This window comes from Magnolia sinica, chromosome 9 (genome assembly GCF_029962835.1).
Source record: "Magnolia sinica isolate HGM2019 chromosome 9, MsV1, whole genome shotgun sequence".
Lineage (NCBI taxonomy): Eukaryota > Viridiplantae > Streptophyta > Magnoliopsida > Magnoliales > Magnoliaceae > Magnolia > Magnolia sinica.
In genome coordinates, this window is record NC_080581.1 from 89,806,197 (window position 1) to 89,829,807 (window position 23,611).

Below are 23,611 nucleotides of genomic sequence, written 5' to 3' on the forward strand. Positions count from 1 at the left end.
CGTGGTCGAGCTGTCGGCCTACGTTGGGGTGACGAGCCTCCTCGTAGTGATCAGTGAACAACTAAACTCGTGAGTCGATTATGGTGGTATGAGACATTATATTCGTGCTGTCGGCCTACATTGATTGATGACGAGCCCTTTGTAGTGACCTCGAGCATACCTGGATACCGCAATGATGTGACGAGCCGAACTGTGTTAGTAAAGGTGTGAAAGGCGTGCCTTGATTGGTGACGAACCCTTTGCTATGACCTAAAACCATATGATCGTATGAGATGCCTAGGATTGACGACCATAGTATGGATCACTGTTTGGATGGTGATATGAGGAAGGTATCTTAGTTTCCCAATCCTGCTGTATGAAATAGACTAATAACAACTTGATAATCATATCCATGCACCGTATTTGCATGTGCTTTGTAGATGTGGCGCACTTTGAGGTGGTGTCATGCGTAACGTAAGATGAAGACGCTGAGGGTGTACGCATGAGGGCACGCATCATATTGCATACATCCTTGCATTAACAAGAGTACTTATGATTTATTTAATTGTTCTGCCTTATCATTACTGTTTGATTGAACTGATAACATGTTAACCAATGCCTTATTGTTCCACTGAGTTGATCACTCACTCCCACGTTTCTGGGGCAGTGTTAAACACCCACCAGACTCTGTCTTAGGGTCTGATGTTGCAGATGTTGATGCGACTTCTGAGGCAGAGCTGGAGATGGATGATGATGAGGCTGCCTTCTCTTATATGCAGTTTTCAGACGGGTTCTAGCGAGCCTTGGTCTGATGCGCGGGATGCTGGGATTATTTTTGAGAATTTAAATGATGTAACTTGATACTTATAATTTTGTTATGTAACACTTTCATACGACCTGGTTTGTATATGTACTTCAGGGATTTACACTTGCACATATATTTTTCTATAGGTCTTCCGCTTGCTTTATTCATCCCTGAATCATATCTGTGTTTTGGCTTAATCTATTCCATGTTTTATGCACTAATACAGACAACATACATCCATCATTAAATATGTTGCATAAGTGATGTTTTGGAACTCGGGAGCTGAGTTATGCTCGACCCCTGAATTTCAGGGCATTACAGTGCTCAACATTGAAGCTTGGCTTGTTTGCCAAAGCTGTCGAGGCGAGTTCGAGTCGAGCTAGTGGTTTGAGGCGAGTAGAGTTTACCTCGAGTCGAGCTCAAGCTTGTTGGGTGAGAGAGTAATGGATTCTGTTCTTGATCCTCCTCTATTGATGACAAATTCAAAAATCTTAAGAGAATCAAAGCAAAACCCAATGAAAAAATCAAACAAAACTTCAAATCGAATGAGGAAACCTGTAAGAATCAATTTGTTCTTGATCTCCTTCCACCAACAGAAATATAAGTACTAGAAAAGAAACAGAGCAGAACACAAATCAGAGATCCAAGTAAAGAGCTCTAGCCAATCAGATCATTGGATTTCCTTGAAGCTCTAACAAATCTGAAAAAAACTCATCTTGAATTTCTTGAGTTTCTCGCCTAAGAAGTAGATATCAAGAGATTGAAATCATACTATTGTTGGAGCTGAAATGAAAACTGGTGGTGGTGGTCGGGGCAGGCGTGCAACTGGCAGTGGACAGAAAAAGAGAAGAAAGGGAAAGGGAAGGGAGTGCGTGCAGTTGAATAAAGACTCTAGAGTTTGTTTTTTTATTTTTTTATTTTTAAGGTTAAACTTAAAACTTATATATATATTAATTGAGTCGAGGCGAGTTGAAATGCCCCCTGGTCAAACTTGGCTTGAACTCAACTCGAGCTTCAAATAATTAGCTTGGCTTGATTTGAATCGGCCATTCAAGTCGAGTCAATCCAAGCTGACTCGAGCCGAGTCGAGCAAGCTTTTCGAGATAGCTTGACTCGTGAACAGCCCTACTTGGGTGGCCCACGAGCTTAAAAATCAAGTCAATCCCTGACTTAGGTGTGCCAGACCATATACAAGAGTTGAAGGGATTATCCTCTCCTACGGGAAGCTAGTGGGCCCCATCTTGTTGTTTGTGAGAAATCCACCTGTTCCATCCATTTTTCTAGATCATATTAGGACTGGGCTCAAAACTGACATAAATCCAAAACTCAAGTGAGCCACATGACAGAGGATTGAACATGCACTGTTGAAAGATGCATGGGGCCTCAAAAATTCTGAATCAGGCTAATTTTTATGATTTCAGTTCATCCTAGTGGGAATGACCTTCCGAACAGTATGAATGGTATATAAACGTTAATAATTTATGGTGGACCTGGGAAAGCTTCGACGGTAATAATTTACCTACACCCTTTTCGTGACCCCGTACGATAAGTTTTGGATTTATATAATATTTTAGCCCATCCCCTCAAATAATCTTGCAAAACTGATGAAGCGTGGTGTGGCAGACCACGCAATCCACTTCCGATTCAAACTCTCTCCAACCCACCTCCTCTCTCGCTCTCTCCATTGCTGCAGCTGTGAGAGCTACTCCCGGATTTTTTGAGCAACCATCGATATTGACGGAGCAAACCTCTGGCAATGAGATACATCTTACATGATAGGATTTTAAGAGTTAGTGATTTTAGGTTTTTTATTAATTTGGGATTTCATTTTCTTAAATACGAAAAAAAAGAAAAGAACAAGAAAAAGAAAAAAGATGTGGATACTGGAACGAGATTGTGATGAGTCTTGATTCATCCAACTCAAGGTGACTCGGCTGAGCCAACCTCTGTTTTGCAGTCCATAATCAGCCGTCCATAATGAGAATGTGGTGAGTCATGACCCACTCAACTTACGATGACCCGGCAAAGGCGCGAAGCCAACCTCTATTCAGCCGTGTATATTTGGGATGCTTTAATTAATTAAGATGGGCTCCACATGTGGATGGGCATGAACAAGTTATCAACCCATCTAGATGGGTCCCACCTTGGGCTTTCAAGGAACTGGGGGTTAACAAATTCCTAATCTTAATCTAATTAGGGATTTATTATTATTAATTTAAAAAAAAGAAAAGAAAAGAAAAGAAAAAGAATAAATAAATAATGAGGAACGTTTAAATTAGGCCAGGCCTCTCGGCCTAACTTGATCGGTTGAATTTATTGTAGATTAATAAATTCCTAATATTAATTTCATTAAGGATTTGTTAATCTTAAGTTTGAAAAAAAAAAAAAAAAAAAAAAAAAAAACCGAAAACGAAAAAAACGAAAAAAATTGGAATGAGAAAGTTTTTGAGACTGGACGACCCAGACTTAACTTTAAAAGCCAGATAACCCAAATGAACATATTTTGAATATTTTTTATTTTGTTTTAACTGCGCACCATCCTCTCAATAGGAAGCGGATAGGCTCCCACCATCTATACTTTGAGCCCCTGCCGCTAAAATGAGATGACAAAATTGGCCGATAGTCTGGATTTGCGATAAGTATCAGGAAAGTGGGTCCACCAAAATTATGGTTGCATGAAGAAGTCCCGTCTCTGTGTTTGACGGGGAGCAGATTAGGTGCGCCCCATCCTCTCCCAAGATGATGCTACCCTTACCATGGGCCCACCTTAATGTATTTATTCTACATCCATCCCGTCCACCCATTTTCCTGAATTATTTAGGGCATAAGCCCAACAATGAAGAAGATCCAAGTCTCGTCTCAGGTGGACTATATTACACGAAATACTATTGATTGAACGCTCTACTATTAAAAACTTCCTAAGGCCTATCATAAAGTTTCGGTAAAGTTTATCTATCATCTAAACCCTTGATAAGGTCCCGTAAACTTGGATAAAGAGAAAGAAACAAACAGAAGCTGATCCAAAACTTTTGTAACTCATTAATGGTCAATTTCCTCTGTTTCCATATGGTATGGTGCCCCTGAAAATTAAATCTACTTCATTTTTGGGCGCATACCCTGAAATGATCTAGAAATACGGATAGACAGTGTGGATATAGAATAAACATGTCATGGTGTGCACAATGATAAGGTCCACACCATCTTGAGTGAGGCCAGGGCCGCACCTAATACGCTCCCACGACACCGGAAACGGATTGGCTACTCCACCGACCATTGGTGCTCTCTGGGCTCCACCATGATGTATGTGTTTCATCCATGCCTTCCATCTATTTTTACAGATCATTTTCTGGTATAAGACCAAAAATGAGATTTATCCCAATCTCAAGTGGGCCATATTACAGGAAACAGTGTTGAATTAGCGTCAACCATTAAAAACTTTTTAGGGGCCATAAAAATTTTGGATCAAGCTGATCTTCTTTATTTTTTTCCCTTCATCTGGGCTTTTATGACCTAATCAACAGATTAGATGTCAAATAAACAGTACAGTGAGCCTTAGGAGGATTTTAATGGTGAATATCCAATTTCTATTATTTTCCTGTGGTGTGGTCCATCTGACATTTATATCCCTTTCATTTTTATGATTAAATGCTAAAATGATATTTAAAAATATGAACGGAATGGATGAAACATATACATCATGGTGGGGCTAACAGAGAAGCTACCATCAGCCACTGAGATGATGGCAGGGGAGTAGCCAATCCGTTTCCGTGTCCAAGTGGATGTCGTTTCTGACAGTGGAACCATTGTGTTCTTTGAAAAAATTGTGTTGTCTGCTATATCCTCGTATGTCTGTATGGCTTAGCCCAAAAAAAGGAACTAGATCCAAAGCTCAGGTGGGCCACACGGCATGTAAGAGTACACGTTGACGCTACTATCTTCAATTGGTTTTCAATTGGTCATGAGGCCACAAAAAATTTAGATCAGGGGCAAATACCGATAGTTATATGTAACCCACTGGAAATGACATTTTGAACGGTTGGAAGTGTTATTTTAATGGTTTGGATGGCCTAGAAATATCAAAGCTGAACCATTCATAGTTTTAATGGTAGTAAGCCGTGTACCCACATTTTCATGTCATGGGACACACCTTTATATTGAATCTGCTTGGGTTTTGGGCCTACACCATAAAATAGAGATGGTGAAAATGGTGGACGGTTTGGATTTTCAATTGGGGTCCACCAAAACTAAGGATGCATGAGGAAGTCGGAAGCAGGTTGCTTGGTGTGCTACACACCACCGTTCGTACTTTTGCTCGTATCCTTTTAGGTTAGAGAAAATGACCACTGTAGACAAAATCTTTTACGCAACGGTTTTTATGAAGGAAGATAAACTTAAGTTACCAAGTTAGACTAGCACGTGCGGACAGCGACTTTGAGGACGAAACTACCCCTCCTTTTTACTGCCTTTAACAGAAAACACGTGCGCTTTTTCTCTGTACACATCCCTACGTTCCATTGCAACGAAAAACCGACGCACGGCCGTTTTACTTATCATTTTCCTTACTAAAATTCGAACTTTATCATCTCCGTATTATCATTCCACATTTGGCATTTTCTATCTTGGTGAGGGTTACGTGGAATCCTTCAAAGTGGTTGCACCTTCAATCTTCAGAAAGGTACAAATTAATCCCTCATTTGAAAGCATTCGTCCTCAACTTGCATTGAGCGAGGCTACGGTTGCTGGAGGTACAGATTAAAAAAAAAAAAACCCTAGTGTGGTTTATAGATTCTTTCCTTTGTAGTATTGAACAACAATTAACTAAGTACATGTGGAAATTCAGCTTGTAATTCAGCAAAGGTGCTTGGTCAAACTTAGCCATTGCACACTTTAATTTGAAGAAAGAACTCACGGAAATTGAGACGAGCAGAAGTCAACGACAATTGATCGACTAATATAATTTTATGTGAAGTTCGGTGAATTTCATGTCAGGCTCTTACAATTTTATTTGTTAGGCTTAGTCAATTTTATGTGTGGAGCGTTCAAATTCATGTGAAACTTGTTTAATTCCATTTGAAGCTCACTCAATTTCATTTTAGGGCTCACTCAATTTCATTTTAGAGTCATTCAATTTCATGTTGTAGCATACTTTGTAATTTATTTAGTATTTTGTATGATATATGTTGTAATATATTTCCTCTCATGCAATAATCTTTTGGTTGTCTTGCTCAATTTCTAAGTAACCTCGCTCATTTTCAGTTTGTCGTATTGAATTTCTTATGCTGCCTCACTTAATTTCTTATGTTGTAATATATTGGCACTGATATGATAGTCCGAGTATTTGACACAAGCATAAGGAGCCATGTTCAAAATCTATTGTGTAAAACCAAGTTGCCAGGAGCACCTGAGCATTAAACTAAGGCTGGACAATTACATGATGATACAAAGATGACAATGGAACAAAGGAAATTAAGAGGAATGTTAGAAAACAAAAAAATTGAGAAGAAAAGGAAAGAAACACAAAAGAAAAGGTACATTTGGTTAAGAAAGTCAAGTGAAGACAACATATGTGGAAAAATGGCAAAAGAACATTCCAATCAACCACGTGACAGTACCGAGGAAAAGTTATAAAAGATTAAGGCATGATAATTTGAGAAATAAATGGCCTGTATAGCAGCTGCTTTCTTTGGTAGAATCTGCACCTATATACGAAAAAAAGAAAAGTGTAACAAGAAAAAGGATGAATTGGTGGATATGGGAAGCATACCAGAACAATCACATTACTGCACTGCCTATTACCCATTGACTACAACTCAGCACTGTAACCTAGTTGCTGTTAGTACCTCACTGGTTTCAAATGGCTGATTTGAATTTAGAAGTATACCCAGGGCAATTTGACAATGAACAAGTTGCAACTTCCACAATTTTCAGTTTGGCCCGCTCAATTTCCAGTTTGTTCCACTCAATTTCCAATTTGGCCCGCTAAAATTCATTCAATGTCCCGCTCAATTTCATGTTTGGCCCGCTTAATTTTCAGTTTATCCCGCTCAATTTCCAGTTTAGCCAACTTAATTTCCAATTTGGCCTGCTAAATTTCCAATTTGGCCCACTGAAATTGTAGTTTGTCCCGCTCATTTCCATGTTTGTCCGCTCAATTTCTAGTTTGGCCCATTCAATTTCCAATTTAGCCCGTTGATATTCTAGTTTGTCTTGCTCATTTCCATGTTTGCCCGCTCAATTTCCAATTTGGCCCGCTCAATTTCCAGTTTGGCCTGCTCAATTTTCAGTTTGGCCCGCTTAATTTCCAATTTGGCCCACTCAATTTCTTGTTTGTCCCGCTCAATTTTCAGTTTGGCCCGCTCAATTTCCAGTTTGTCCCGCTCAATTTTTAGTTTGGCCTGCTCATTTTCCAGTTTGTCCCGCTCAATTTTCAGTTTGTCCCGCTCAAATGAATATTCTGAGGACTACTAGTTGAGCACTAAAATAAATCCCCAACTAAAAGGAGTAATATGCATATGAAAGAATCTATTTCTTACAAGGGAAAATAAACCATGCCTACATAAAGAAAACATAGCAACTTAAAGTTTCCTGATCAGTTATGGTAACAGACCCACTGGCTTGTCTTCCAATAAGACCTGTCTCAACCATTATTTGCAATAATGAATAGGCTTCGCGTTTACATGCTTGGAATGCGCATCTGATAGTGATATGGATCAGCAGTAACGATTGAGGAATTCTAGGAATTATATACTTTCATGATTTTTCAGCAACAAAAACATAAGATAAGCTTACCAGAAATAGATAAACATTTCCAGAAAGTCAATCAAGTTTCATGGCAATTGCCACAAGATATCCAGCTCTAGATTCTTTTGAATAGTGCTTTTTGCAATTTTCAGATATCTTGAGGAAATAAAACCAACTTTTCATAGGAATCCATGATGAAGAGATTGAGGACCCCACTTTTCAGATATCATGAGGAAATAAAACCAACTTTACTTAGGTGTATTTTATGTAAATTGCATATCTTGTTTGATAAACACAGTAGGGTTGGACATCTAACCCCACTAGTCTTTCCTTTCTTTCAAAGCTTTTCTACTTACACAGAAAATAGGAGTTTTTAATGAACATCCAATCCCGCTCAATTTTCAGTTTGACCCGCTCATTTTCCAGTTTGTCCTGCTTATTTTCCAGTTTGGCCCGCTTAATTCCCATTTTGGCCCGCTCAATTTCCAGTTTGGCCCGCTCAATTTTCGGTCAATTTGCTTCACTTCACGGTCATTTCCATGCATTTCACGGTCACTCCCGCCGATTCCGTGTTGATTCATGATCATTTCCATGCATTTCATGGTGAATTCCCTTCACTTCATGGTCATTTACACACATTTCACGGTCAATTCGCTCCACTTTATAGTCATTTCCATGCATTTCACAGTCAATCCCGGCAATTCCGCGTTGATTCACGGTCAATTCCATGCATTCCACGGTCAATCCCGTCGATTCCGTGTTGATTCACGGTCATTTCCATGCACTTCATGGTCATTTCCCTTCACTTCACGGTCATTTCCATGCATTTCACGATCAATTCCAGTGATTCCGTTTTATTTCACGGTCAATTCCCTTCACTTCACCATCGTTTCCATGCATTTTTTTCTAAACAAACAAACCAAAGTATAAGACTACTCCATTACAAGTCGTATTTTGTATCAAGCAATTTATTTGGGAGAGGAAAATCCAGCATATCTTGTTAACTTGAGGGGAGGCATTGGAATTTCCTTTACCTTTAACATAGATGATCTGCACTCAATTATAATTAATTTATAAGAAACTTATATATTAATCGGGTTCGTGTTGGGTCAGGCAACCTAAGACCTCAATCCGAGCTCAACCCAAGTTTTATCAGGTTGGTGTTTGTATGGCCCAACCCAAGACCAAACTCGATACATCCTGCCCAAGCCCAACCCAATATTGGGTCGGCCACAGGTTGGTTGGGTTGAGCCCGCCCAACTTCTAGCCCTGAAATCATATACGTTACATCAAGTAACTAATTTTGGTTTAGTAGATATTCTTGTTATATGAATAAAAAAATAAATGAAAAAAAGTGATAATTTTTTTTTTTCATATGCTTACATACACATATTTATATAAATATGTGTTAGAGAAAAATGTAGGTAGAATAAAATTCTCCATGTAAAAAAAAGAAAGAAGGGATATGGATACGATTATAGCTACGGTTATAATCCGTAGCCATAGATCGGGGGTGGAATCGCCGCATCCACGATTGATCGCCGATTGTGACAGCGACTTGCGGTGGAATCACGGGAACTGCGATGGATCACCGGTCTATGGCTACGGTTATAATCCGTAGCCATAGAAAACCGTAGCCATAGGTTCTTTCCTCTTTCTTTTTTTTTTTCCATTCTTTTTTTTTTTTTTTTTGTTGTAATCCCCACCGCCTTTTATGGGTCCTATCATGAGGTCTGTGTTATATCCAAACCGTCCATCAATTTGACGAGCTCATATTAAGGCTTGAGACGAAAAATAAGATAGATCTAACTATCGGGTAGACCACACTGTATAAGGCAATGGGGAATTGAACGTCTACCATTGAAACACTTTTAGGGGTTATAGAAGATTTGGATCATTATGAAATTTATTTTTCTTCTTCATCCAGCTCTTTGTGACCCTATGAATGAACTTAGGCGGGGAGGATTTCTCACAAACATCACAGTGGACCCCCAAAAAGTTTTTAATGGTCGACGCTCATTCAACACCGTTTCCAGTTTGGTGTGCTTTGTTTATTAAATTGCTCTGAGTTTCTCTTTCACATTGACCCAAAGCTTTATAACCTTCATATTTATTGTTGTTTCAAGTGCTGAAGGGAGTTTATAAACTAATGCAGATGGTGAGCGTGCTCTCGAGCAGCAAAACAAATGCAGATAAGATGCTTATGTATGCTGAAAACCACAACCAGGTAATTCTTCTTATCCAATGTTTAATTCGTGGGCAGTCTCTATGTGACTGTGTCAACAATATATCATTTTAAAGCTTATTTCCTACTTTTGATGGATTGAGCACCCTAGAAAAATCTCAGGTCCACTTACTGAGATTCCTCTCGTGTTCTTGTTCTTCTATCTAAGAAGGAAGTCCTCTTGCTGTCGAGTTATTTCAACAAAAGTCATATCTTGTTTCTATGGCCACTGCATATCATCATAGCTTTGTTTTGTTAAAGTCAACTGTTGAGATATTCTTGTGTGGTGGATTGAAGTCGCATTGTTTCTTGAAGTGTTATGTTTTGGAGTACAGTTGCACAAAGGGTAAGGGGGAAGCAAAAATAGGTTTGGGTATGGGAGTGGGGAAGTGTTTGTTCAAAATGTTAGCAAATGTGAACAACTTGGAAATGGGAGGGGAGTGAGATTTATAGTGGGAGTGGCACCTAGGCAGAAGGTTTGTGCAACTAAGGATTTAAGCCATTGGACACCTCGATATCCACCGGCCAACACCTCGCTGGTCATCAAGGATAGCATTGATCTAGAATATCAAGAGTTTTCATAGTCAGGCCTGTTTGGATAGGAAGAATCCAAAATGTGCATATTGGAAACCTCCATGGAAAACTAAAAATGTGAAAATCATGGAAGGAATCCATAGTTTGCAATTTGTTTTGCAACTAAAATTTCCACGGAAATTTATTTGTTTTTACTTTTGCCATTGTTTGGATTGATGCTCTTTTTAGTGTGAAAAACCAAAAAGAACTCTCAATGGTTGGTTAGTGTTTCCAGCGAGGAGAGGAAATGCCCACGGAGTAGCTTGTTTGGGAGACATCAATTCAATTTTTATTTTTTATTTTTGGAAACAATAATCATTTTATTCAATTCAATTGTTTTTCGAGGAAAAGCATAATAATGACAATCAATTTCAACAGATACTTTATGTAATAGAAATAGTGGAATACATATCCATGGAAATCGATTTCTTCCAACCAAAAAATACTTTTTGAGTTGGGAGGGTGATTCTCCCAGTGAACTGACTATACACCCTATTGACACAGGTGAAAAATTATATACTAGAAGCTCGAGAGAACCATGTTGAAGGAATGTCTTTTCTTCTTCTTCTTCTTCTTCTTCAAGGCATTAATTATTAACAGAAGCAATTAAGCACATGCAGACAAAATATCTGCTTCACTATTCACCTCTCTGTAAATGTGCTGATCTTTCCTTCTAGTTATGTTGTTGAGCAGATTCTTGCATTTCTGAAAAAACCATTCTTTTTCCAGCTTGGTGTTACAGCCTACTTGCTTTGTCCTCTAAATGGATGCTCTCCTTGGACCTCTGCTTTCCTTTTGCTCAGCAACTGGTCATGTCAGTTAGGGTCATTAGGAATTGGTGAGCTGATCTTTGGCCTTTTAAGAATTGGTCATTGCACTGATCGTAGGGTTAGGTTAGGTGATGATATGGGTTGTAATGGGCGTCACGACTTTGTAATGGTCTTTTTTTTTTTTTTTTTTTGTCAAAGGAGGAAAATGTATCGGCGCACCATTACCATGGATATGGTCCTACATTTTAGGATTTATAGCTTTTGAGATGTTTATTTTTTATTTTTTAATAAATGGATTGGGCTGATAGGTTGGGTTTTTATTGGGGTGTTCATCTCACAAGTGAAGGGTTCTCCATTTGAGATCTCAGATTTTTTTCGCCATGTTGAGGAATTTGGCAAAGTGATTCCATAATGTTGGGACATGATGTGCTCTCCTATCATTTTGATTAGGAAATGACATAACCCCAAGGGTCACAACCGTTTATGAAAAAATGCAACTCTACTTAAAGGATCAAATGCCCATACGTAAGTTTCTGTCCACCCTTTGTTGTCATTCAAGACCTAGTTTCTAACATGCACTCATTGTTGCTGGAATTTAAGTTGAGAAATTCAAAATTCTATTGGTTTCCATTTATTGGGTTTGTTCATCTTTGTCTGCTACTTCAACCTTGGTCTTTATCCCTTTTGAGTTCAGTTATGTACCCAGTTTTTATATCTTTCTCACCTAATAATGAATTGAAGTTACATTTATGATTCCTCTTTGCTTACCATGATGTTTCTATTGTTTACATTACCTATGTGATCCCATCTCCCTTTTAGCCTTTTGAATTAAATTGATTTTCTTTGTGATTCTATATATTGTTTGAATTCCTAGCATGGAAATATGTTAGTGCATTTTCAATTTGATTTTTTATTGGTTATTGTGGTTTAGTGGTATTTCAGATATTTTTACTACTATATCATTTCATGTTAGGGTGATCCATTTTAATTCCATGGCAGTCCATATCTGGTGGAAAGTCATTTGCAGAAATTTTGTTTGGTGATATCAAAGAGCATTCTTCCGGTTCAAAGGATCTGATTCTTAGAGGGTTGTCGAAATTGCACAAAGTATGCTACACTTCTTTGATTCCTTGATTGCTAAACACTATATGTTAGAAGGGTAAAAAAGCAATGGCAGGTGTGAAGTTAGTGAATTATGTGTGTTAGAAAAGGTACCAAGATTGCACCATTATCATCATCTCGGCTTGAACTCGGCTTGAACTCGGCTTATAACAAATTAATCTTGGTACATAAGCCGAGTTCAATGCATCTTGATCCAGTGAGCATTTTCAATTTTCGATCCTTTTTTTTTGGTTAAAATTATGTTAAATCGGTGTCAAATGGTTATAAATCCATTGGTTCTTCATGTTTTGCATGAAAAATCATGGAGTTGGAGCTTTGATTTCGATATCCTTGGTTCTTCATGTTCTCCATTTTTTTTTCAAAGTTTTCCTTCAACCAGTTCTCAATTGAGACTAATTTCGAAGTATTAAGGAGTATTTGATGAAATGATCATCACATACACTAATTTTGAAATTTAAGTGTAGTTGGTCTAATTTGGGAAAATTTTAGGAAAATTCAAAAACTTTCAATTTCTCCCAATTTGTTTGCAATGTTACTCCAAACATGAAATCAAGCATGTATGAGGGTTGATCTACTAATTTATTAAGTCCTTGTTAATTTTCAAGAAATAAAAATTAATTTTTAATTAAAAATTATTTTTTTCCCAAAATTTCTCTTCAACTAGCTGTCAATTGAGACTAATTTTGAAGTATTTAGGAGTGTTTGATGAAATGATCATCACATACACTCTCAATGTTATGCATTCGATTTGAATATAGTTGCAAGTATACACTTTTCCATATCAGTGATTCGGGTGTCATGATCTTATTAACTTGATAACTCGATTGCAGTGTCAAGATCTCATTAACTCAATAACTGGATTGCACAAAATTTCAAGACTGAAGAATATCAAAGTAAATTACTATGTAGACGGCTAGTTTACATCCTGCCTACCAGAGTAACTGCCAATACCCTACCTTCCAAATCGAATAATGTATAAATATTTTGAAAGCAAGTAAAACCCCATTTCACCATTTTAACTTAATTATTTCCCTCAAATGACCAGAAAAAGTTTAATGACATCCAAACTCAAACTTACGTTATGTCTCTAGCAGCTGAAGGAAATCCATATTCATTAAATAGGCGCATCAGGTCACCAAACTGACCATGCAGATCACCGAATACTTTAATTGGAGCCTTCAATTGCAAGACCGTGGGTTCCTGCATAAATATCTACTCTGCGGCATAACAAAGTTCACCCATTTCGTATGAGTCCATAAAGAAGTTTCCATTCATTGGAGCTTTCCAGTTGCAAGGCCTAAGCAACATAGATATAATCTGCAAAAAAGTGAATCGTAATAAACAGACTGCCTCTTGCTTAAGAGAGCCATAAAATTAGATATTTTCCTGATCATGCTTGCCTTCTTGTGCAGGCCCTAAGGAGACTTCTGTCTAGTGAATAGCTTTTTGTTAGGGTATGCCTGATTAAAAACCTAGACGGAACCATTCGTCTGCTTTCATTCTTGAACTGATCCAATGAAAGTTGCCTCACCAACCAACCCAAGCTACCAGCAGCCTCTTTAGCAACCACCACCTGTAGCATCGTGATTGCAGCTTTGTTAACATGAAAAAGATGGAAGTAACTAAGAAACAAGCAAAATAGTGTATGATCCATGCTTCGCAGACATTGTGTGAAATGCCATCCACACCACACATGGATGTGGTTGGGAGTGTTGATCCAGTGACCATTATATGGACAGGCAATAAGGCAGAAATCATAGTGATTGGCAACTCTGGACCATTGTTGTAGGTTTTTCCCATTGAATGTTGCTTGTTTGAGCTAGCAATCCCCTTTTCAGGCCACTGATTGTATGGCTAGCACAGTTCGATTGATTTGCTTTTCAAGATACACAACACTCACATGGTAGCTCACCAGATCAACCATCTTGATCGTTACAATAAAGATGTTTTGGTGCACATTTTGTGGAACACCATTAAACGCCCATAACAGTAGCGTAGCATTACTTGAAAAATTAACAAATAAAATGAAAATAAAGACAACATACAGCTCTGGGGTGGAGGCGGACATCTGCCTCAAGGGTATCAGTGTCGCTGCTATCTGAGGAGGTTTCTGAGATCTGCATCTTATCGTTTATGCGAGTTCCAGATGCTTTCGCATCTGGAAGCTCCTCTTCTGCAGGGCCTGCAGAAGCTAACTTTACAGCTTGCCAGACAGCACTAACTGCCTCAGCTTCAGCTGCTGAAGCCTCAGCCAGGTTCTCCATAGATTTCTTATCCATGCTGATAAAGATGAAAACTGGCAATCAGATTGTGTGAAATTGATCGACCTGGATAAAGAAGCCAAAAAGGAATTGAGTGAACTATAGGAAGCCAAAACCTCAAGTTAGAGGAGACACTCTCTGATCTGACAGTTGAAGTAGGTGGCACAAATGCTGACTCGGTCTTTGCATTTGACTGGTTAAGCTTGGAACTTGCCATAGTTGGAGTTCTATCGGAACTGAAGATGGGAGAATTAACTTCAGACTGAAGAGGTGAATTTTTTGCGATTAGAAGATCATCAAGCAGCACATCTGCAAAAATAGCATAACAGCATTGGACAACAACTCAAGAAGAATGGTTAATATACAAATTTTCAAGACCAATGCCATTCAACAAAAAAAAATGTGGAGACTAAATATCCAAACTAAAGCCTGTTGATTAGTTGATATTGGAAGCAAAACCGGAAGAAATATAGCTATTATCTCATTGATGTGAAATAAAAAGAGAGAAAATTGTAAATCCATAGACCAATGTTTCACTTTGAAGTCTGTAATGGTATTTGCAGATAACGCTGGAAGATTTGGATGTGCAGAGTCTGCGCCTTGGGAGAGTGGTCTTCCATGGAAGTCAACTTAAGGGAGAAGAAACCTTCCTAGAAGTCATTTGAAAGTTGTTTGGTTGACAACTCTAGAGTTATATCAAACTAGAGATTATGTGCATGTGCGTGTTCATGGTGAACCCAAGATCTTGTGTGGAGGCTAAAATCGTGAAAGTCATCAGACTCTTCGATCAGAGGACAATTGAACTCGGCTTATCTCGGCTTGAAATTGGCTTGAACTCGGCTTATAACAAATTATTTGTGTTAGAAAAGGGACCAAGATTGCACCATTGAAGTTGCATCTCTTCCAATTGCATTTCTTCAATCTTCTTTTCCAGTAATTCCTGTCATAGCCTATAACAAATTAATGTTGAGTGACATAAATATCATAAGAGCCCATTTCTGGATACCTCCACCAAATATCACAAATCTTCAACTGCTAAAATGATTTTGCCATTCAAGCTAAAAGAACTAAATATTGGCGTGATTTAATGCCATTTTCAAAAACAAATGCAATAACGACTAATAAAAAAAATTCATGTAAAGAGGGTGAAAGTAGTGAGGGAAAGGTTAAGGCAAAGAGGATTGATTCCATGTTTTTTTTTTTTTTTAAAAAAAAACATAGGAATACAGTTATAGCTACGGTTATAATCCGTAGCCATAGATCGGCGGTGGAATCGCGGGATTTATGATTGATCCCCGAATGGGACAGCAAGTTGGGGCGGAATCGTGGGATTCGCGATTGATCGCCGAATTACTGATATCTATGGCTACGGATTATAACCGTAGCTATAGTCGTATCCCTGTGCGATTTTATCTTTCTATTTTGACATGTAAAATTTTATTCTACCTACATTTTTCTCTAACACATATTTTATATAAATATGTATATATATAAGCATATAAAAAAAAATTTCTCTTTTCTTTATTTCTCATTTCTTTCTTTATTTATATAGTAAGAATACCTTCTAAACCAAAATTAGTTACTTGACATATCATATATGATTTTAGGGCCGAAGTGAAGCAAATTGACCATGAAATGCGTGGAAATGACCATGAATCAACACGGAATCACTGGAATGACCGTGAAATGCATGGAAATGACCATGAAGTGAAGTGAATTGACCGTGAAATGCATGGAAATGACCATGAAGTGAAGCGAATTGACCGTGAAATGCATGGAAATGTGGGTTAGCTTGCTAGTAAACACCCATGTCAGTACACACCCTCCATTAGCCACCCCCACTAGGGATCGATACCAGGACCTCAATTGTTGAAACGAGGTATCTCCACTCAGTCTGTCAGTTGGGCTATGGAGTTGGGTGTAAGCATCTTTTGTTTAGTGTATTGTATGTGCTGGATTCAGTCTCGATATTGAGGTAAACAACCTGTACCTTATGGCAATTCTACAAGTGGGCCAAAATGAGAATTGAGTGGGCCAAACTGAAAAATGAGCGGGCTAAACTGGAAATTGAGCGGGACAAACTGTAAATTGAGCGGGCCAAACTGAAAATTGAGTGGAACAAACTGGAAATTGAGCGGGCCAAAATGGAAATTGAGTGGGCTAAACTGGAAAATGAGCGTGACAAATTCCACCCCCGATCTATGGCTACCGATTATAACCGTAGCTATAACCGTATCCGTATCCTTTTTTTTTTTTACATGGAGAATTTTATTCTACCTACATTTTTCTCTAACACATTTATATAAATATGTATATATAAGCGTATGAAAAAAAAAATTATCGTTTTTTTTTTCATTTCTTTCTTTATTCATATAATAAGAATATCTTCTAAACCAAAATTAGTTACTTGACGTACTGTATATGATTTTAGGGCTAGAAGTTGGGCGGGCTCAACCCGACCAACCTGTGGCCGACCCAACATTGGGTTGGGCTTGGGCAGGATGAGAGCATAGCACAAGAAAGACTAAGTTTGGGGAGAGACGCAAGATAACCTGTCAATGGAGATCATGGTTGAATAGAAAAGGGTAATTAGAGGTGCTTAGAAAAGAAAATTAACATCCTTAAATGATATTCTAGTTATTCTTCTAATGCTACTCTGGTTGTCCTTACTATTGAAACATAGCACAAGAAAATTTCATCTTTTTTCGACAATGATTGCAAAGAAATCACAATATCCATAACATACAAAGAAAACATGGAAATCTTATTTTCGACTAGTGCATGTGAAAGTTCTAAATGGTGGGGACTGCATGCCTGGAAATAAGGGGGAAGAACCAAATGGGCTTGAATTTTAGCCTCTTGTACATGCAGAAGAGGGAGCCAAGAACTCATTGTCATGGATTGATTAATAGGGTATTAGCAGCATGGCCTTCTATGTTAGAAGGGTAAAAAAGCAATGGCAGGTGTGAACTAAGTGAATTATGTGTGTTAGAAAAGGGACCAAGATTGCACCATTATCATCATGTCTCTCACATGGTAGAGAATAAATTACTTGTGCTAATAAGGAAATGCTACAAAGTTTTGATTATGGGAAGTATCATGTATTGGGGTCATCAAAACCTGAATTCAGGATTCAGGCAGTGCATGGATCTAAGGAAGAAGTATTACTTACACACATTGGAGAAGGTTATTCATCATGTATTGGGGTCATCAAACTAATTTGAAAAGTTATGTTATTCATCACAAAACTCCTTGAGATTGCAATCCCACCTTCAGTTGTTCATTTTCAAAGGTCAGTTTATCCAACAACACACTTTCTCTTGTTTCTTCACTAGCATCTTTTCAGTTTCTTTGAATTGAAGTTGCATCTCTTCCAATTGCATTTCTTCAATCTTCTTTTCCAGTAATTCCTGTCATAGCCTATAACAAATTAATGTTGAGTGACATAAATATCATAAGAGGCCATTTCTGGATACCTCCACCAAATATCACAGAACTTCAACTGCTAAAATGATTTTGCCATTTAATTTAAAAGAAATAAATATTGGCATGATTTAATGCCATTTTCAAAAACAAATGATCTCAGATTATAAATGAAATTGTTTCCACTTTGCTATTGTACCATGTGTAGTAGTGTTGTTCCCAAAAATATAAGTATGCAATCTTTCCCGGCCAAGTCGAAGAGAACAAACCTCATCTTAGCACATCCTGCTGTTAATTCGTAGCAAATTTCGATGTTAAGTGCACCCTAGTAACAGCCCATGGGTTTCTAAACATAGGTTTTCTGTCTGCTGTAAGAAGAAGAAACACAGAAGCAATTGGAGTTACTGGACCTTTGTGAGGTTCCATGAATCTTTCTTATTCACATATGTTTGGAATTTTATACATGCACCTTATTCTTCTAGTTACTGGATATCATCTAATGATGCATGTGAAGGATCCACTGTCGCTTTCTAAACTAAACCCTTTGTTGCAAACTATTGCTAGTGATGAATATCTCCTTAAATGCCATCTTAGGATACTTGCTATAGGGGTTGATTAGTACTAAATAAACTTCCTCTTGGTGCTAATATCAAACTATCTTTAGCAAAGAATTGTTAGTTTGTGGGCTGTCATTTGAAGATATAGTCTTAGCTTTGTTTTGTTTTTTTTTTTTTTTTCCAGGTATCTGTTAAACGATGGGAATTTTAAATTAGGAATAACTTCTAGAATGGCCCTTTATTGGACATCTGAATTTTGTTGAAGTGAAATAAGATGTGATGGTGCAGATGATGTATGTTGGAATATTATAAGAAAAGAATTGAGGAAGAATCACCTTACAGTTATAAAGAATAGAAGAATTACCTGTTTAGTTATGTGTTGAATTGGGAACTTGATGTGGTTTACATCAGCGATATGGACAGCTGAACAGTTGACACCATCAAACTGTACAGATGGAACTTTAATTAACGTCCAGATCTTCAATATGGACAATTGGATCTGCCAGATCTTTGATTTGGTTGGCAGGCTAATCAGATCATTGAACCAGGTATAGCTGAACAACGGTTGACCCGGTCAACCCAGGAAGTGGCCTATAGTTTGGACAGGCTGTAATTTCTGAAATCCAAGTTTTCAGTTTGAATATCCAGGATGATTAGAAATCCTCTCAGATAAGTTCTAATTGACTAAGTGGAGGTAGATTTCACTGGCTGTTGAGACTACACTCATAGTTTTTTTATCATCATCTTGAAACAAAATGTCTCATGACTGCTTCACAAAAGTCCAACAATGGGCTACCTACCTAAAATCAACCTTCCTTAACCTAGGCTAGGGCTTGCTTGTATCTTCTAAAATCCTAGGTTATTTTACATGGAAATCATTTTTTTAAATGGCACAAAAATTTTAAGGATTTTTGGATTCCCTGCAGCAAGCAATTTCTTTCATCAAGGATTGCAGTGAAGCACTAATTAGAGAAAGCTAACGAGGTCTACAATCCCTGGATGCCTTCAATCCAAGCAGTCACAAGAAAAGACAAAAAAAGAAAAAGAAAAAAAAAAGCACATCTCTCCCTATCATTGCAATTCTCATACATGATACATCAACCAAGAATTGAAGTGCTGTAAATGGGTACAACACCCACTTCTGAGTGTCAAGGTAGGTAAGGTTCTTGAAACCAAGTACCTCTTCACCAAACCAATACCAACTTCCAGCAATTGAACTAACAACTTTCTTACACTTCTCGGAAAGTTCAGGTTTAGTACTTAACCACTAACAACTTCAAGTTCCATTCTCAAACCCAAGACTCATTGCTGACCAATTACAGACCATAATCTATCCCCCAAATCTTCCAAGAGACACCAACATGCAGGTTTCAACCACATTCTTCCAGTCGTTCCAATTCACACCGATGATTGAGCAAGATAAACAATTACCACATACAATCCCCATGGTCAGCATTAAATCACCAACAACTTCAAATCCCATTCCAACAACTTCAAAATATAAGTATGCAATCTTTCCTGGTCAAGTTGAAGAGAACAAACCTCAGCTTAGCACATCCTGCAGTTCATTTGAAGCAAATTTCGATGTTAAGTGCACCCTAGTAATAGCCTTTTTTTTCTTTTTACTATAGTTAATCCTTTTTCTATTATAGGGCAATGAATGTCAGAAAATGTTCAAAGATGCCTTTGATTCCTAATGCAAGTGTGTCCCACAATTTTGGACTGAGTGGTTTGAGTCACACATGTAGCGTGCACAATTTTGGAGAGCATGAATACCATCACTATCTGCCAGCACTTATTGAAAATAATAATAATAATAATAATAGTAAATAAACAACCCTTTAGAGTTTAAAGGTGTGACTAGGTTGGAGGCCTTCCAAATCTGTATCTTTCGTACTCTTTGAAAATTCCAAGGTCTAAGAGCTTGTTAGATGGTCAAAAGATTGACTGCTGACATTGTTTCTACAATTACAAGCAAAATTCAACTCAAACAAGTCACATCGCACTGTGGTGGAAGAAATATATTGTGGGTGGCAGTACTTCAAAGCCAACAAACTGCAGTTTGTTGCTGGGACACAATGAAAGGGGAGTCAGCATGGGCATTTCCTGCCCCAATTCAAAATTAAGATATGTACAAACCTATCTCCTTTGTGTTTCAGTGCTAGTGAATTGATGTTGTCCTTGGTAACCAAGAACAATTGAACACACCCACACATTTCCATGAACGAGATGCAGATGAAAAGCCAACTGACATGCATTGATAAGGGGATGTTTGGATGCATTCTTAAATTGAATTGAAATAATGAACTCAAAATGACCAACTGTAATTGAGTTTCTTGTAGAGTGAATGGTCTACCTGAAGTCATGGCCCTTGGTAGAGTGAATGGTTGAAAAGGATTCATGCAGCTGACCCCCACTAGTCAGGATAAGGCTTAGCTCATGATGATTGCGATACAAATGGATAGTGCATCCAAATGCAACCTAAAAATAGTGGGGGAGGAAAACAGCCAGTCCTCTCGTCCCTGTGCTTGGACTGCTTCGAATCCCTATGTCGAACAATCACTGTCCCGTGTGGTACCCCAAAAATCCTCTCAATGTCAGTCACCTTAAAGGGTATCAAGGAATTTTCGATTGCTAGGTCAAAGGTCAGTGACTTTATGTTTGGATTTCGAATTGAAGCGTAGAAATGCCACACAGTCTCAGCGTCGGCATTGTTGTAGGTTCCCTCGCTCAATATCTAGCTTTCCTCGCTCAAATCCTAGATTGCCTCGCTCAATTTCCAGTTTGGCCCGCTGAAATTCTAGTTTGTCCCGCTCATTTCCATGTTTGCCCGCTCAATTTCCAGTTTGGCCGGCTCATTTTCCAGTTTGGCCCGCTCAATTTTCAGTTTGTCCTGCTCAATTTCCAGTTTGGCCTGCTCATTTTCCAGTTTAGCCTGCTCATTTTCCAGTTTGGCCCGCTCAATTCCCATTTTATCCCGCTCATTTTCCAATTTGTCCCGCTCATTTTTCAGTTTGTCCCGCTCAATTTCCAGTTTGGCCCGCTCATTTTCCAGTTTGTCCCGCTCAATTTCCAGTTTGTCCCGCTCAATTTTCAGTTTGTCCCGCTCAAATGAATATTCCAAGGACTATTCAGATATCATGAGGAAATAAAACCAACTTTACTTAGGTGTATTTTATGTAAATTGCATATTTTGTTTGATAAACACAGTAGGGTTGGACATCTAACCCCACTAGTCTTTCCTTTCTTTCAAAGCTTTTCTACTTACACAGAAAACAGGAGCTTTTAATGAACATCCAATCCCACTCAATTTCCAGTTTGGCCCGCTCATTTTCCAGTTTGTCCTGCTTAATTCCCATTTTGGCCCGCTCAATTTCCAGTTTGTTCCGCTCAATTTCCAGTTTGGCCCGCTCAATTTACAGTTGTCCCGCTCAATTTCCAATTTGGCCCGCCCATTTTTCAGTTTAGCCCAGTCAATTCTCATTTTGGCCCACTTGTAGAATTACCATAAGGTATAGGTTATTTACCTCAATATCGAGACTGAATCGAGCACATACAATACACTAAACAAAAGATGCTTACACCCAACTCCATAGCCCAACTGGCAGATTGAGTGGAGATACCTCGTTTCAACAATTGAGGTCCTGGTATCGATCCCTAGTGGGGGTGGCTAACATGGAGGGTGTGTACTGACATGGGTGTTTACTAGCAAGCTAACCCACATTTCCATGCATTTCACGGTCATTTTCTAGTTTGGCCCGCTCATTTTCCAGTTTGTCCTGCTCAATTTTCACCTTGGCCCGCTCAATTTCCAATTTGTCTCGCTCAATTTTCAGTTCATCCCGCTCAAATTTCAGTTTGGCCCGCTTAATTTTTAGTTTGTCCCGCTCAATTTCTAGTTTGTCCCGCTCATTTCCATGTTTGCCGGCTCGATTTCCAGTTTGTCCCGCTGAAATTCTAGTTTGTCCCGCTCATTTTCATATTTGCCCGCTCAATTTTCAATTTGTCCTGCTCAATTTCCAGTTTATCCTGCTCAATTTCTAGTTTAGCCCGCTCATTTTCCAGTTTGGCCCGCTTATTTTTCAGTTTGTCCTGCTCAATTTTCAATTTGGCCCGCTCAATTTCTAGTTTGTCCAGCTCAATTTTCAGTTTGGCCCGCTCAATTTTCAATTTGTCCCGCTAAATTTCTAGTTTGTCTCGTTCAATTTTCAGTTTGTCCCGCTCATTTCCATGTTTGCCCGCTCAATTTCCAGTTTGGCCCGCTGAAATTCTAGTTTATCCCGCTCATTTCCATGTTTGCCCGCTCAATTTCCAGTTTGGCCCGCTGAAATTCTAGTTTGTCCCGCTCATTTCCATGTTTGCCCGCTCAATTTCCAGTTTGGCCCGCTCAATTTCTAGTTTGTCACTTTATGGTCATTTCCATGCATTTCACGGGCAATCTCGGCGATTTCGTTTCATTTCACGGTCAATCCCGGCGATCCCGTTTCATTTCACGGTCATTTCCATGCATTTCATGGTCAATCCCGGCGATTCCGTTTCATTTCACGGTATTTCCATGCATTTCATGGTCATTTCCCTTCACTTCACAATCATTTCCATGCATTTCATGATCAATCGCGACGATTCCATTTCATTTCACGGTCATTTTCATACATATCATGGTCATTTCCCTTCATTTAACGGTCATTTCCATACATTTTATGGTCATTTCCATGCATTTTACGGTCATTTCCCATCATTTCACGGTCATTTTCCTTCATTTCATGGTCATTTCCATGCATTTCCTGGCAATTCCCAAGACCTCAACCCAAGCCCAACCCAAGTTTTATCGAGTTGCTGTTTGTATGGCCCAACCCCAAGACCAAACCCAATACATCCTGACCAAGCCCAACCCAATGTCGGGTTGGTCACAGGTTGGTCGGGTTGAGCCCGCCCAACTTTCAGCCCTAAAATTATATATGGTACGTCAAGTAACTAATTTTGGTTTAGAAAATATTCTTGTTATATGAATAAAGAAAGAAATGAAAAAAAGAGAAATTTTTTTTTATATGCTTATATTTATATAAATATGTGTTAGAAAAAAATGTAGGTAGAATAAAATTCTCCATGTAAAAAATAAAATAAAAATAAAAAAAGAAAAAAGAAAAAAGAAAGTG

At 38.4% G+C, this 23,611-nt stretch overlaps 2 protein-coding genes across 3 annotated transcripts in view; both read right to left on the minus strand.

Annotated features, from left to right (window-relative positions):
• LOC131256030 (disease resistance protein RPP8-like) overlaps positions 1-23,611 on the minus strand; it is a 68,875-nt gene that overhangs the window by 26,268 nt on the left and 18,996 nt on the right. The gene's annotated exons all lie outside the window — the stretch shown is intronic.
• On the minus strand, positions 13,590-15,241 carry LOC131256034 (serine/threonine-protein phosphatase BSL1-like). Its single transcript, XM_058257032.1, has 3 exons — positions 14,592-15,241; positions 14,260-14,494; positions 13,590-13,787 (listed from the first exon to the last, which is right to left on the minus strand). The coding sequence occupies exons 1-3, from the start codon at positions 14,690-14,692 to the stop codon at positions 13,605-13,607; spliced, it is 519 nt and encodes a 172-aa protein (XP_058113015.1). The 5' UTR covers positions 14,693-15,241; the 3' UTR covers positions 13,590-13,604.